The sequence below is a fragment of the Clytia hemisphaerica genome, unplaced genomic scaffold (genome assembly GCF_902728285.1).
Source record: "Clytia hemisphaerica strain Z4C2 unplaced genomic scaffold, Clytia hemisphaerica genome assembly, whole genome shotgun sequence".
In the NCBI taxonomy this organism is placed as follows: domain Eukaryota; kingdom Metazoa; phylum Cnidaria; class Hydrozoa; order Leptothecata; family Clytiidae; genus Clytia; species Clytia hemisphaerica.
The window spans coordinates 54646-69447 of NW_027103970.1; the positions used below are offsets into that span (position 1 = coordinate 54646).

A 14802-nucleotide genomic window follows, 5' to 3' on the forward strand; every position below is an offset into this window, starting at 1 on the left:
CGAGTCCGATTTTTGAGAACATTTTTTTCCCGGCGGAAAATGCCTGAAATATGCCGGAAATCGCCGTTTTTCTGGGTTTTCATTGGACTTTTTTCCTTATAATTGGTTGTTACCAGAACTTTCTATTTATTTTTTCCCTACAACCCTTCCTCTCCCCCCCCCCCCATCATCAATCAATGATGAATTTCTTGCATTATGCATTTTCGCTAAACGCTATGTTTTCTGACTGATTTTTTTCATTTTTCTCCTCGCATTGCTATCTAACTTTCATCAGGTAAGGTCCATTCAGCATCTAGCTTGTTTGGCTTACATTGGTTGTTTTGACTAAATGCTTTGGTGAATGTTAGCTTTATCATCATAACGTCTATTTTTAACGCCTAACGGTATCATGTTTACCATGATGTTTACTTAGCACCTTTACCGGTTCCAGAGATCGAGGCCATTGACCAAAATCTAGGCTTAACCTGGAAAGGAAATGGCACATTTCATGTGACTCGTGCATCTGTTACATGCTTTTAATCAATACACCTTTTCGACCGTTGTCACGCGGTCAGGCGTGTACCACTCGCCACATTATTTGATTACCCCCTAAACTCCAATCATGGTTGAAATATAATGAGAATTCCGGTTATCTTAACGTTTTTCAAGATTTAAAGTTCCGGCGAGAAAGTCGATTTTTATTCTTTAACTTAATCGAATATTTCAATTTGGGAGGGGTTGGCAGACTTCCAAGCTATATTCTGAGCCTTACTGGACTATTTTTTAATTTTTGGATCCTCGCATCCTAAGGTCGTAAGTCTTAAGTCTAGCGATAAAACTCAGAGTTAAAATTCTACCCTTCGAACCTACTTTAGAGCACTTACAAATCGATTGTGGTTTCAAAACTTCCCGGTGAATTTATTTTTTTCTCAAATATTACGACCATGATTTTCGATCCGATTTTTGATGAAAAATATCTGGTACTAAAAAAACGAAGCCTATGAAATGCACCTTATCGACCGTAGCCGCCAATTGCCGTGTGGGCATTTTTTGTCCATTTTACCACCCTTAAACCGTCCTAGTCTTTTTTTGCACCTATAGAAAACAGAAAAAGGATTGGATCGAGTATAGGGGGGATAATTAGATAATAAAGCGCCTTGCGCCTGACTGCGCGGCTACCGTCGAAAAGGTGTATAGTAAATAGGGTAAATTCTGAGTAGTTAAGTACGGGAAGATTCACTTATATTTTTTGATGTTATTTGTATATATGAAATTTATAAAAAAACAAATTGTTTTAAGGTTAAAATATACAAATAATATATAGGAATAAAAGTTTTTAAATTAACTGTCAGTACGGGACCTTTTTAAGCACGTACCTCAATCAAGGGATGGTATATTAACCACACCTGATCTGATTGAATCCCACTCTTATAGCTGGGTCTAGAATTTTCGTGTTTCAATTTTGATACACTTTTTAGTAAGTAATCAAAATTGACTGACGTAATTACTAAAACGTTTCTCGATCGATCAAGTGTCTGTCATTTGAGGGACGTCCCTTGAAGGAAGGAACCTGCATACAAAAGTGCCACACTGAATTCATCTTACATAAATTTGGATAAAATAAAACGTCAATATTTACATACATAATTTTATATTTTTATATTTTATTGTCAACATGTATAAATTCATTTTTTTCAGAATTTTTCCCTGTTGGTGTAAAGTCTTCCCCAATATTGATAGGAAATATTGGCGACTTTATATACAGTAAATACTATTTCACCGACAAGACGTTGGATAAAGAATAACGAGAGAAAGTTTAACCTTTCCTATCGTCAGAGCAACATTTTCCTCAAATTCAATACTAATATTTATTTCAGACTAGCAAACCATTAAATAATAATGTCAGAGGGTTTTGTGATTTCGCTAATATAGAAGGTGCGTAGGAGCTCAAAGAAATGTTAGTGAGAGGGTGCTAATTTTCATACTGCACTTACTATACCTAACTCCTACTCTCGCTTTTCCCGCATGATATCGCTTAAGCCCAAACCTAGCGTTCCAATCTATACCTAATTAAGTCTTAACACCCGGGGGGCACTCAAGGTAAATGACCTACCAGACGTTCGGCCCTTAAGGGTAGGTTTTTCATAGTTCAGCTAGTGCACTGTAAGGGTAGGAAATTGTGATAAAAGGCCAATTTTTTGGTAAAATTGGCCCAAAATTGGTCAATTTTGGTCGAAAAATTTTACATTTTCTTGGAAAATTGCAAAAAATTTCGCCCTTACGGGAAAGAAATTTTTAAAAAGTGCACTGTAAGGGTATGATTTTTCATGGCAATTCACTGCACTGTAAGGGTCCGATTTTAGAAGCCAAATTTTGGGCCAAACGTATGGTCGTTTTCAGTACGAGTGCCCCCCTTAACACAAATATTCAGCGGCAACTAAATTGTTTATTATTTGAATTTGATCGCTTTCGTTTTCTTCATAGCGTCTTGTATTAATTCAATGTCTTTGAAATTGTTCACTTCGTACAATGGATAAAACGCGTTTAAAATCAACTTTCCCGCGTATTTGGAGCCCGCCAGTATGTATCTCGTGTTGGGTGCGTTTGCAAAACAACTGCAAGATAATGGAGCGTTTATTTCAAGGTAGTGAAACATCGGAAATGTAGTATGCCCCACACCAAAGGATAATATTGTAGCGAAAATTCCTGATGGGTATTTTTGCACCAAGAAAGCTAGAAAGGATAAAAAAAGTAACTTTGAAAAGTCTTTAATAAAAATTGAAACTTTCATTTTTTCTTAATTCTACAGATTTAGCCCCTTCAATCAAAACCGAGATTTTTAGATTTCTGATTATTTTCTGATTAAGGTAATGAGAGTGTGATATCAAACTATATATTGTATCAAAAAAGGAACCATAGTTGTTGATAAAGTTAATGTAGTTAACCCTTTAAGTGCCGATGTCGTATATATACGACATGGGCTATATAGGAGGGCGAAGCCCTCCTGTAATGCCCAGTTTGAGTTAGAAATCGTTATTTTTGGTCGAACTCGTAGGAATTAGATTGTCCTTTATGGTCAAGCAAAAAAAAATTCAAAAATGAGTCTTTCCAGCGAGATTTTAAGCAAAAAAGTCAAAAAAATGCAAAAAATTGACAAAAATTCACTTTTTTGAGATTCTGACCGTTTTTTGACTATTTTTGGTCAACGAGTGATCCAAGAACCTCCAAATTTGGCCCTGTTTTACTTTATTCTGTCTTCTAGTGAATTGATTTGAAGTTTTAACACTGGGCACCTTTCCATCAGTTCAGTCAGGTCCGCGCAGCGGGCCTGGCTGCTTTAATTCCCCTAACGTACCCCCCCCTTGGCCGCCGCCCACCACGCCCTTCCTCAATCGGGCGGCGCCGAAGGCGCCCAAAAGAAAGAGGAGACTCTAAGCTATCCAACGAGCTATATACGAGCTTCTAATTCTTTCTAGATCAGGAGATATAAGCCCTTAAAGTTTGAACTAGCGATTTTTAAAAAAAAACTTAGAAAAAAAGACCCTGGCACTCAAAGGGTTAAGATTATAATGAAAAAAAATGCTTACCGAAATCGTAATTTAGTAGAACTGTCCGGAATTGTTTTCGTTTCAATTCTCTTTCAAACTGTCCGAAAAATAAACTGCTTCGAATATTGCAGAAAATACATGGACCATAATAATCTAAAGTTGAAAAAGAAAAAATCTAATTTAATTGAAATCACAATTTTTGACAAGATATTTTATGGCTTTTTAAGGATTTTAAAGTTAATTTAAATTCTTAAGAATCTGACATGTGACCACATGCTAAAAATGGAGCTCAAAAGCACAGGAAAGAAAACCAGAGTATTTCGCAGTGGCAATCGACAAAAGTTTTCACTTAACCCCTCAGAAGAATTTACTATTTCTTTTAAAAGCTTATAATCAGCCAACTGTAACCTTTTTTCCCAAAGCAAGTATGAATTGAAAAGTATTTCCCATCTGGCACACAACGTTGTTTCAACGTTGACGAGGCTCACCAGTCACCTTTCAAATCACGCAATAACGCAATAACGCAAACAAAATTTCCAAATCACGTTATCACGATTGTTCCTCCGATCACGCAATCACGCACTTTAAAATCTTAAATCTGCTGAGGGGCCTCATTATGTACTCTTGTCTCCCGAATAGACGGGAGGGGGGTCCAAATAAAGCAGGGGGGTAGGAAAATTTTCTAAATTCAAATAAGCGGGGGTGATGGAATAAGAGAGGGGGATAATTTGAAGACATAATTTTTTAACTGATATCAATTTCAACAACAAAAAAGCAACTTTAACAAATAAACACGTAAAATAAGAACCAATACTAACGGAGAGGAAAATATTGAATTACTCGACTTTAATTACTTTAATTAATAAGGGCGGGGGATGGATTTTTTTTGATTAACAATTAGCGGGGGGGTCTATTCGGGAAACAAGAGTACGTTGTGAATATTAAATAAACGTAAAAACGACGCTATGCGTCAGCTGGGAAAACATCAAACTTCCTTACGTAGTTCAATCCGTTTTTCGTTGTAGAAACTCAGTTTGGGTGGTTTAGTTGTTTTTGGGACGCTAGTGATGATAATATTTGACCATTCCAATGGGATGATTTTGTTGCTTGATGAAGATGAAGTTGTTATTGCAGTTGGTGAAATGGCAGTTGAATCTTCAATAAAGGTCTGGGGAGTAGTTTTTGGTTGTTTGTTTCCCGGCTTTTGATTGGACGAACCATCACCACTTCCAACTCCTTTTAAATAACGAAAAGATTGATAAGGAGATTTATGTGCCTTCATTAATGACCCAACTTTAGATCAAGCCAGGCGGAACAAGTGTTAAAGTGGGGAGACTGAAGGCTCGAAATGAGATAAAATTTTCTATAGGAATTAGGAATTCAAGAAAAAAATCTCAATTGCTCAAAAGTGGGAAGGCTGAAGTCTCCCCAATCTCCCCGCTTCCGCCAGGCCTGTAGATCTACTCTAATGATCGATTAGGTGATCAAGTTCTTACAGTTTTTAATTTCAACAGTTCTTATACCAAGAAGTTTTTGACGCGTTTGATTACCGCCCGCAGATACTATTAGTGAACTTTTAAGTCTACATTGAACTGTCTATCTATGCAAAGTAATTGTTTCGCTAGTATTCGCGGCTAGAACACAGATAACACAAATTTGCTTCTTGTCATGAAGAGATTGAGTAATGGGGAGTTCTTAGCTAAAGGTACAAGAATGCATCGAGTTTCAAGCCCGAAGGGCTAGAGGCGAAAATTTAATCCTTCTCAAGCAAGAGAAATTTGCCACTTATTTCCCATCCAAAACGCACATATAACGCAATGTAATCATGACGCCGGATTGTGTCTAGAAGTTAATTTGTTTTCGAGGACTACATTTTTTATATTCTGACGATATGTTTTAGTTTCAATCCGGCGTTTGTGTAAAAATTACGCACGGGCGTTCTGGATGGGAAATAAGTGGTTTAGGGCTTGAAACTCAATGACAAAAAAGTGCATTCGATTTCACTTCTAGTAAGTTGTAAATCCGAATGAATTTGGATAGAGGTTATCCTTACCTGAACTCTCAGCATCTTCATCATCAACAAGCGACGGATCAACCATCGCACCTTCGCCATCACCTGATGCAAAGCTCTCTTCTCTTTCCTCGACCGTATTTCGATCCAAAGATTTAGTAGTAATTGTACTGGCATTGATTATAATTTTATGTTTTGAACCACTTTTGAATGGAATAGTTTGCATCCATTCTGTACCTAATACAGAAATTGTTATTATGGACTTTGTGACTTACGCCTAGAAAACTTTAAGATTTAAAAACAAGAGAGTGATGAAAAAAAACGCTATCTTTAATACACCTTTTCGACCGTATTCCCCTAAACTCGATCCATTCAATCCTTTTGTGACACATTTTTCTACTGTCTATAGGTGCGGAAAAAAGACTGGAACGGTTTTAGGGTGGTAAAACGGACAAAAAAAATGCCCTCACGGTAATTGGCGGCTACGGTCGAAAAGGTGTATACCCTTCCAGGACAAAACGTGAAAACAAAATCATTTAGCGTTCAGAAATTGTTATCCAACATAATATTAGGTATTGATTACGGTGGTTGAGTCTCATCTTTGGACAACTGTGGTCAACTAGAATTACAATGATGAAATTATTGATTTATACTTAATCCATCGGGAGACGTACTCTTAGGTGCCAAATAAACGGGGGGACCTAATTACCGGGGGGTTGGAAAATAGACTTTTAAAAACCCTAAAAAGGGTCAAAATAGACTAAATTTAGGTTTTTTAGAGTGAAACAAGAAACTTTCCTTTAGGGAGCTGGAATTTTTTCAAAAATTAATAAACGGGGGGGTCCTAATAACGTCCGGGGGGTTGGAAAAAAATCGAAAAATTAACAAGCGGGGGGGGGGGCGTTTATTTGGCCCCTAAGAGTAATAGCCGACAAAATTTCGAGAGAAAAGTATTGCAAAAGCTTGGTGAAATAATTACGAAAAGTAATGATTGATGTCAGCTTACTATTCTTAGATAATAACACTTCAAAATTTTTATCAGCTTCTCGACTCATTTCAACTTTGGTAGGTATCCCGTGTTTATCTTGAAACATTTTTTTGATGACTGGTTCCACTTGGTCCGCAATTTCTTTCTCTTTTTTATTGGTTTTGTCAATTAGGTCTGGATTCATGATGGCTTTCCGTATAATGCTGCCTATATGTTCGTCTATAAACAAAGTCAAATGAAGGATTTTTTAAACCCAGATATCCTTTTCTTATTAACCATCAAAGAAAATGGCCCGTCAACGAGGGAGGAACATAGAGGTTTGGTTGGGCAGGGCAGCTCCCTCACTTATTTGCAGACGGATTTTTTTACGTCAAAGGCCTGTTTTATCAAATTAATGTAATTAAAAAGTAGGATCAGGTCGGGTTAGCGTGAGGCATGGCCACGAACTGAATTGATATTTTCACTGTTCAGTTGGTAGCCAGGAATCGAATATGATAAAAATACAGACCGAGAACTGCTCCTCCTACTTTCACTGTTCAGTTCCTGGCCAGAATTCCAGCCATGATCAGTTCACTTAGTAGCCACAACCCACCCGAAGATCAGTTCAGTTCGTAGCCATGCCTCACGCTAACCCGACCTGATCCAAAAAGTGTAAATTTCAAGCAATTTCGGGGTCAAATTAGTTAAGATTTGATATAACGCCTAAATTACCTTAATTGCACCCTATAGAAACATCATATAGAACACGATAAGAACAATTTGAGGCAAAGTAGCATCTTATGAAAAAAAGTGTAATTAAACTCATCAGTCTTACCTCTCTCTTCAGTCGTCATAATTTTCACATTCGCTCTTCGTTCTTCACCATTTTGACCAGCAGGCTGATTCAGTGATGATAAGGAAGAAAACAATGAAGCCAGTATAAAATATTTCAAATTGAGGTTCGATGAAAATTTCATAGTGTATTTATTTTAATTTTTAACCTGAACATGTTGGTCAAATATAGCAATCAAACATGGATTAGTCGATTTTAAAATGGACAGAATATGGTCAGAATTTCTAAACTTCTTTCTGCGTTTTTCCTACTTTTTAACCCATAGTATGCACTTCTCTCACTTCGACCCTTTACAGTGCACTCAAGGCAGCCTGAGAACACACCACCCGTTAAATTTCATCACTCTGTAGCTTTAACGTTGACATCTATCTATCATCCCTATCTAAGAAAAAAATGCCAATCTGGATATTGTTATTCAGACCGATTAAAGATCAGTGCGGCATAGTTTGCGACGCTCCTAGCTTCAAACCTACCGGTACAGGGACCAAAAATTGAGCAGTCTCATATAATGCCACTTAAATCTAAATGGGACGTACCTACTGTAGGTACATACTGTAAGCATACCTTATCGGGGAAAACTTCGTCGGGGAATATTTTCGTCGGGGAAAAATATTCGTTACTTGGTCAAAATTTCGTCACTTTTCCCCGACGATGTTTTCCCCGATAAGGTACCTTAAGTACCCTGCGCCCGGGCAATTATGAAGCTGATGCTTGTTAGTAAATAAACCCCAAATTTATTACCACACAAGATAATTGGCTAGCCTGCTTTTAAGAATCAAAAAATAATTGTAAGAAGCAAGCGATAATTTCCCACTTTTTTTTTACCAACAAAATCTTTACCCAAAGGATGCACCATTCCCAATCGATTTTAAAATTTTCAAAGTATCTTTCGATTACACATAACAACTATGTATGAAGCCTTTCTCTACTAAGCTGCGTGTATGTGTTTTCAGCTGTTGTAAGAGCAGCAATAATACACCTTTTCTACCATAGCCACCGATTGCCGCACGGGCATTTTTTTGTTCACTCTATCCCACTAAAACCGTCCAAGTCCTTTTTTCGCACCTATAGACAATAGAAAAATGCGTCAAAAAAGGATTGGGACGGTTTTAGTGGCATAAAGCGGACAAAAAAATGCCCGCGCGACTACGACTATTTAAAGCAGAGAGTTTGACATCCGGATTGTATCAAAATTACACAGTATAAGTTCAAAACATGTGATTGTTTAAAAAAATATTTGACCACACCTCACTCTTCATCTTTACAAGTCGAGATTATTTTTTTCTTTTCCTAATCTTTTTTCTCCATTTAAGTCTAATCAATAAGTACCCAAAACTTATAAGTACCTTAAAAGGGAAATAATCTTTGGCAAGAGCCAAATTGACAAATTTCTGGCCAGTACCATGCTCTGTTCTCTCGGTTGAGTTGAATCATGAAAATATGAACGACTGGACGACTATCTTCGATTACAACAATACTGTATCCGTCACAGAATTATTTCTTTAAATTACTTAGCTAAAAGGATTAATAGAACTTGAACATTCGAGACAGCAACAAAGCTAGGAGTGCTTTCTACAAAAATACAAAGGAGATGAATGTTCGCAGTCTGTATTAGTTTCATGGTTGATGCAAGTCCCCAACATATTTTAATAATCTTTTTACTTAAGGACCCTTAGTTTCAGACGCATGAAAAACAGATAAAATCAATCGCGAAAGACTTATTGGCAAATAGTCGGAAGCTACACTACTATATAAAATAGATAAAAAAATTGTCGTAGTAATCTTTTTCCAGAAGAATTATCCCAAACTTACTGAACGACTTGTTTTGCTCCCTTTTCTAATTTGGTAAGATTTTTCCAACATTTGAAGTTAAAAATACTTATTGGTATATTTCCACTTTTTGTTGGCCGGGTAGCTCAGCATTCGCCTTACAATCCAAGGGTTGTGGGTTCGATTCCCGGTTACCGCAAATTCAGTGATCTGATCTAGGCGGTAAGTTACTTGGAGCTGAGAGAAGGTGTATCGCTCCACCTCAGTATTCAATCTCCCAGGTCTACTGCATATAGGAAAGGGGAGAGACTCCCTCACTCCCAGCTCTGCCGACAGCTACCAGATGATTATACTTACTTACTTCACTTTTGTGGTTTTCATGGTACGAAACAGGTCATGTTTTGTATGGTACCAAACCAAAATAAAAGCCTGCAATTATGAGCTTTATGTAGAACTTTACTTTGACAAGATGTTTTATATGACACGCTCCATATAAATTGACTTGAATCAATAGTACAAAATTCTGGCTGCATATACTATAAAAACTCAAATTAGGCAAGGTACTGTAACCTGATCAAAATCAAAAATATATTTGTTTCGATTTTCATTTTCCGCTTTGCGGCTTTCAATGTGTTTCGTGGTCTGTAAATTATTCATTCTGTGTATATTGGGAAGAGATATTATTACAGAAAATATCATGTATATAAATTTTATTCATCTTTTGTGGGAAATCGAAAGTAGCAATATTGGTAATTCATAAAAAGTTTATAAATGAAGGGACCGCCAGTAAACACCACCAGAACCGGCAAGAATCAAGTATAGCTCGTAATTTTACAACCTCTGCGGAATGATGAAGGGCATTTGAACGAAAGTACACTTACACAGATTTTTTGAACTCATATATTTTAGTATCTTTAACTTCTTTAAGTTCAAAATTTCTACTGTTTTCGAAAATATTCTTGAACAACATAGTCTAGACAATATACAGCTTCAGGCTCGAAACGAAGCAAGATATGACGTAGCCTATCTAGAATATAGCTACATGCAAAAGCATCACCTTCTTGCACAAAGTTCCCTAAAGCTAAATGGTACCCCTCATCAAACCAGCGCGTTTTTCAATCTTCATTACACGGTCACGACTATCATCAAAATCTCAGGCCCGACGGAACAATCGTAAAAGTGGGGAGGCCATAGGCTCAAAATGAGATAAAATTCGCTAGGAATTCGAGAAAAAAATTTCATTTGCTCAAAAGTAGGCGGGGAGGCTGAAGTCTCCCCAGTCTCTTCGCTTCCGCCGGGCCTGGATCTCTGTTCAGAATTATGGACAGAAATACAAAATCGCGCAGTGCAAAATTACACTTTTTTATACGCTTAGAGCCTTAACTATTTTCTGCAAATACCCTTACTCATATGCCATTACTAAAACCGCTTCTCAAATTTATAACGACAAATCCAAAATAAAAGTGAGGCAGTTCCACTGACTTATAGCTTTGTCAAACGAGTAGCAAATTACGATGTAGATCAAAGGTTCTTGAAAAACTTCTACTGAAAACGTATCATCCCCATCGTCAATTCATTCCAGAGAAAAAGGTAACATTTTTACAAAGGCCTTCTTTTAAATACGAAAGTTTGTATGGACCCTTAATTCTTTTCTTCCTTTTTATTTACTTTGGGATCATAAAGTACTATTTACATGTTGACATTGAAGAACAAAGTATTGTTTACATGTGAAAGGTACCATTTTTAGAAACAAGGATCTTATAACTGGTCCATGAGAAGGCATTAGATGAAAAATTATCAGTTAGTTTTTTCTTCCTTAACTGAGGTCTCGTTGAAATGTATTATGGATGTTCAAATGTCGTCGTTTTGATCGAATTCTGAGTGCGGCTACACGTGTTTTTATTATTAGAACACCTAAAATTTGGCTGAGTTTGGATGTGCTTATTTTTTTAGCAATTTTCAGCCTAAAATGTTCTTAAATGCGTTCTTAATTTTCAGACTACTCTAAATCGAGCATATCATGCAAAATAAAGAGCACTTGAAATTGGTAAAATTTGGACAATATTTGACCTTGATTTGACTGTCGATTGTAGAAAACCCATCTCGGTTAAAACTGCTTGAAAAGAGTAAAAAATTGTAGTTTCTTGTCATTTTTTCGAAACTGAGGCTGGGCAAGTTCTTACGATGTTCTTAAGTTTTCAACGAATTTCAGCCTTTAAAAAACTGGGTTCTAATAAAAAACGACGTGTAGCACCACCTAGGGGGGGGGGAAGAAATCCAAATTCAAACCCAGCCCCCGGGAGGGGGGGGTACTAGGGCAAAATGTGTTACGGGGATGCTCCGCTGGTCAGGGTACCTTTTTTAACCTCCACGAGTCCCTGGTAGGGTCGCAAAAACACCAAAATAGAAAAATTAGTTCCTCGTAGGGTGCCTATTTTTGGAAAATTCGAGGAAAAAGTAGAAATTTTGAGAACATTTTGGAATTTCAGTCCCATTCAGGGTCCATTTTTCGAACCTCGGCGGAGCACCGCCGTCGGTCGACAAGGGTATTACCCCCCCCCCCGGGACCCAGCTCCATTCTTCTTTGCTCACGAATAAAGGTACCACGTCCATCAGTAAAATTAAAAAAGTGATGCAAGTGTCTCCGGGTACGAGTTTGGTTGTAATCTTTATGTGACTTTTGGTAGCAGATCAAGAGACGAAGAGGTGAAAAATGTTTTATGCTCAAGTAGTACTTCCAACTTTGTATTTGTTAAGGGGCAACCATTTATATTTCAAAAGAAGCGTATTGTGATGACGTTAATTTGAAATAAATATTTGGACCCAAAAAAAATTTGTTATTATTACCCAAAAAACATTGCTTTTGACGTCATAACGATGATGTACATTGGAATGCACCTCTTTTGATGGATATATGACACCACTGCACCAGTGCTATTGAATTGGGTTGTATTTAAAGTTGCACACAATAAAATCTAGGTGAGGAAATACTTTGGAAAATTTGTTTCCCTTCAGCAACATCAGTCCATATCGTTTGATCAAGCCAAGAAATAACTCGAAAATAACTTGAAACTCAGAAATATACGATTATAGAAGAAATGGAGAATAAATTTCCGAGGAGAATACCAAAAAAGTATTGCCATGTTTGTCTGTTTTGGAAGCAAATTTTACGCATTTGAAAATAAAGTTATCGATAATAAAAATCCGGGCTAATATTTCTGTTGTCAATTTTTTTTCGAATTGCGACGTCCGGCGACGTCTGATTTAAAAAAAATTAAGGCTGAGTTCGATTATTGGATTACCGTGAAAAAAAATTAGAAAAAAAAGCAACATTTTAAAAACGATTCTTTGGTTTTACAGGTATCCCGACAAAGAGTCCTGTGTCAGACCACTTTTATGAGTAGAAAAAAGAATTGTTTGTGTAGATCACCCGGTAAGAAGACAATCTTTAAAGGAATTTGTTCGGATTATTCCCCAATTGCAATTAGGTGTTTGCGTTTTGTGTCTCATTTGTTGCATTATTGTGAATTTTAGATAATGAAGTTTCAATTACCATCCCCTTTAAAAATGAAAGTGATCTTTAAAAGTGGTCTGACACAGGCATTTTGTTCGATTGCCAGTAGTCATTTTCATCCCGTTCATACCACACTTTTTTGGCTTTCTCTTAAAGTCAACCTGTGAGAACGGTCTGAATTAATTCCATCGCATGTCTCAAGTGTTATAGACCAACAGTAATGAGAGATGTTCGTCATATGATTATATTATAATAACATGAAAAGCTTTGCAGAGTAGCGCACGATATTTTTAGAATGATTTAAAGAACACATCCTACATTTTCTCCTGCTGTGAAAACATAACAAAAACACACAGCGGATTTACAAATTGCAGAAGTCTGTGATAAGACCTGGCACCTGCTGTCTGAGCAGTGGCGTTGTGGCAGGGTGGCCCCCAGCGGAGCTTTTTTGAAGGGGCGCCGAAGAGCAAGAGGCGCCAAAAGAAAATTTTTAAACGCCCCGATCTTTTAAATCATATTTTATGCGCCTTAAATTGCGCCCCAGGACCAATTTTAATGAAATAATTTTGAATTACTTGCAATTTCTTTCGCTTGCTTCGCCCGCCATAAAGTTAATTGGTAACTTCTTTGCAATCTAGCTAATTTACAAGTTTTTTTTATGTACCATATAGCATTATTAAATGAAAATCTAACTCTGCCCAAGACCAATTTGCTGACAACAATATTGAAATAATAAAATATCATAAATTTTTTCACTCACTTCGCTCGCATTACACATTGTTTCTTACTTTTTACTCTAGCAAGTGTCAAATTTGTCTATTTTTATTTAGTGATTTAGGGTATCTTGGCAGTAGATTTTCAAAAATTTTCTAGTCGGCCCCAACCATGGGTGGGGCCTGTTTCACCCTTTTCCATACATCAGAGATCAGAGATATATCTACTCTTATCAACTAAATATTTCCTTCCTCATTATGCCTAGGCAAAGGAATTAAGTGAATTAGTAATAGTTTAGACACTGGTGTGGGTGAGGCGCCACTTTGGAAAATTGGGGACGCCATTTAGAAAAAATTGACCAGAAAAATTTTCCCACAACGCCACTGTTGAGGTTGAAATGTCCCAAGCCCTTAAGAGTTGAAGGAAAAAATCTCAACATGTATAGGATTACTACGGTATTTCGCAACCGAAATATTTTCAGGCTGATGCCCATGGAGGGGCAATTGAACCGGATGCAAATGAGGGATAGTTATATATAATAGTTATATGTACGTGCACAACCGCGTCCCAATGTATCCCAGGCTTTACTTTACTCACGTTACTGGTGGACGCCAGAGAACTATTTGGTTCGCTATCATCAGTGAGCATAAGACAGCCTTTAAAAACACCCCTTATCTCGCTTTATCCTTTATTGTGCGCCCTCTGAGCCGCCTAATTTTCACTCGCGTTTTGGCGGCATGGCGGTTTATCTCCATAACATTTTCACCAAAAAACAGCAGATACGCGGGAAAAACGCGGGTGCGAGCTCTTCAAGGAGGCGAGTCAGAGAAGTAATCGAGGCCCCACTACAACTTTGATTTTCTAACTGTTGAAATTCATGTTGAAACTAACAAGAATGACAAACTGACAAAACACAAGGCCAATCTTGACTTAGATAGTTTTGGTATGATGGTGTGTAAGCTATCAGTTTATTTTCTTCTTGATGATTGCTAGAATTTATCTTCGGAGGAGGGGTGGAAGTTTCCCATACCTTTTCGATTGAAGGTTTGTAGCTACAGTAAGTGGTTTCAGGCAAAACTTTTCCTTGTAAACTCGAATTTCCCATGAACATTTGGGGAATCAGCAAAAATTAAAAAGTTGAAAAGATACTGGAAAATTAGGAGAAAATCTTGAGAAAGCTGGAGAAAAACTTTAAAAAGCAAGAGAAAGTCGGTGAAGGCTTCTTCGTAAAAGCGAAAGACATGTATCTATTTTTCGGATCCGGCATGCGGGAATAGTGTCAGGACCTGCAGGTGACCTGGTAGGGTTGGGTATGGATGTGGTTTGGGTGTGGTTACGTATCAGATTTGCTAGGAATTTGGTTATTATCCAGGCGGTGTCAACCGAACCCTATCGAACTGATTTTCGTTATCGAACCATCGAACAACTTTATCGATCAAAATCGAA

The 14802-nt window shown here is 37.3% G+C and overlaps 1 protein-coding gene across 1 annotated transcript; it reads right to left on the minus strand.

Moving 5' to 3' along the window:
- Positions 1 to 2269: 2269 nt before the first annotated feature.
- LOC136810575 (uncharacterized) lies at positions 2270 to 7502 on the minus strand. Its single transcript, XM_067067135.1, has 6 exons — positions 7341 to 7502; positions 6545 to 6745; positions 5581 to 5775; positions 4527 to 4763; positions 3567 to 3680; positions 2270 to 2712 (listed from the first exon to the last, which is right to left on the minus strand). The coding sequence occupies exons 1-6, from the start codon at positions 7480 to 7482 to the stop codon at positions 2429 to 2431; spliced, it is 1173 nt and encodes a 390-aa protein (XP_066923236.1). The 5' UTR covers positions 7483 to 7502; the 3' UTR covers positions 2270 to 2428.
- Between the last annotated feature and the right edge of the window lie 7300 nt (positions 7503 to 14802).

Excerpts from the sequence above, each read along its gene's own strand:
- LOC136810575 (XM_067067135.1), bottom strand. The coding sequence starts at position 7,482 with ATGAAATTTTCATCGAACCTCAATTTGAAATATTTTATACTGGCTTCA. Across the intron at positions 6,746-7,340 it reads TATGACGACTGAAGAGAGAG|ACGAACATATAGGCAGCATT; the intron begins GTAAGACTGATG and ends CTTTGTTTATAG. Across the intron at positions 4,764-5,580 it reads TGAAGATGCTGAGAGTTCAG|GAGTTGGAAGTGGTGATGGT; the intron begins GTAAGGATAACC and ends GTTATTTAAAAG.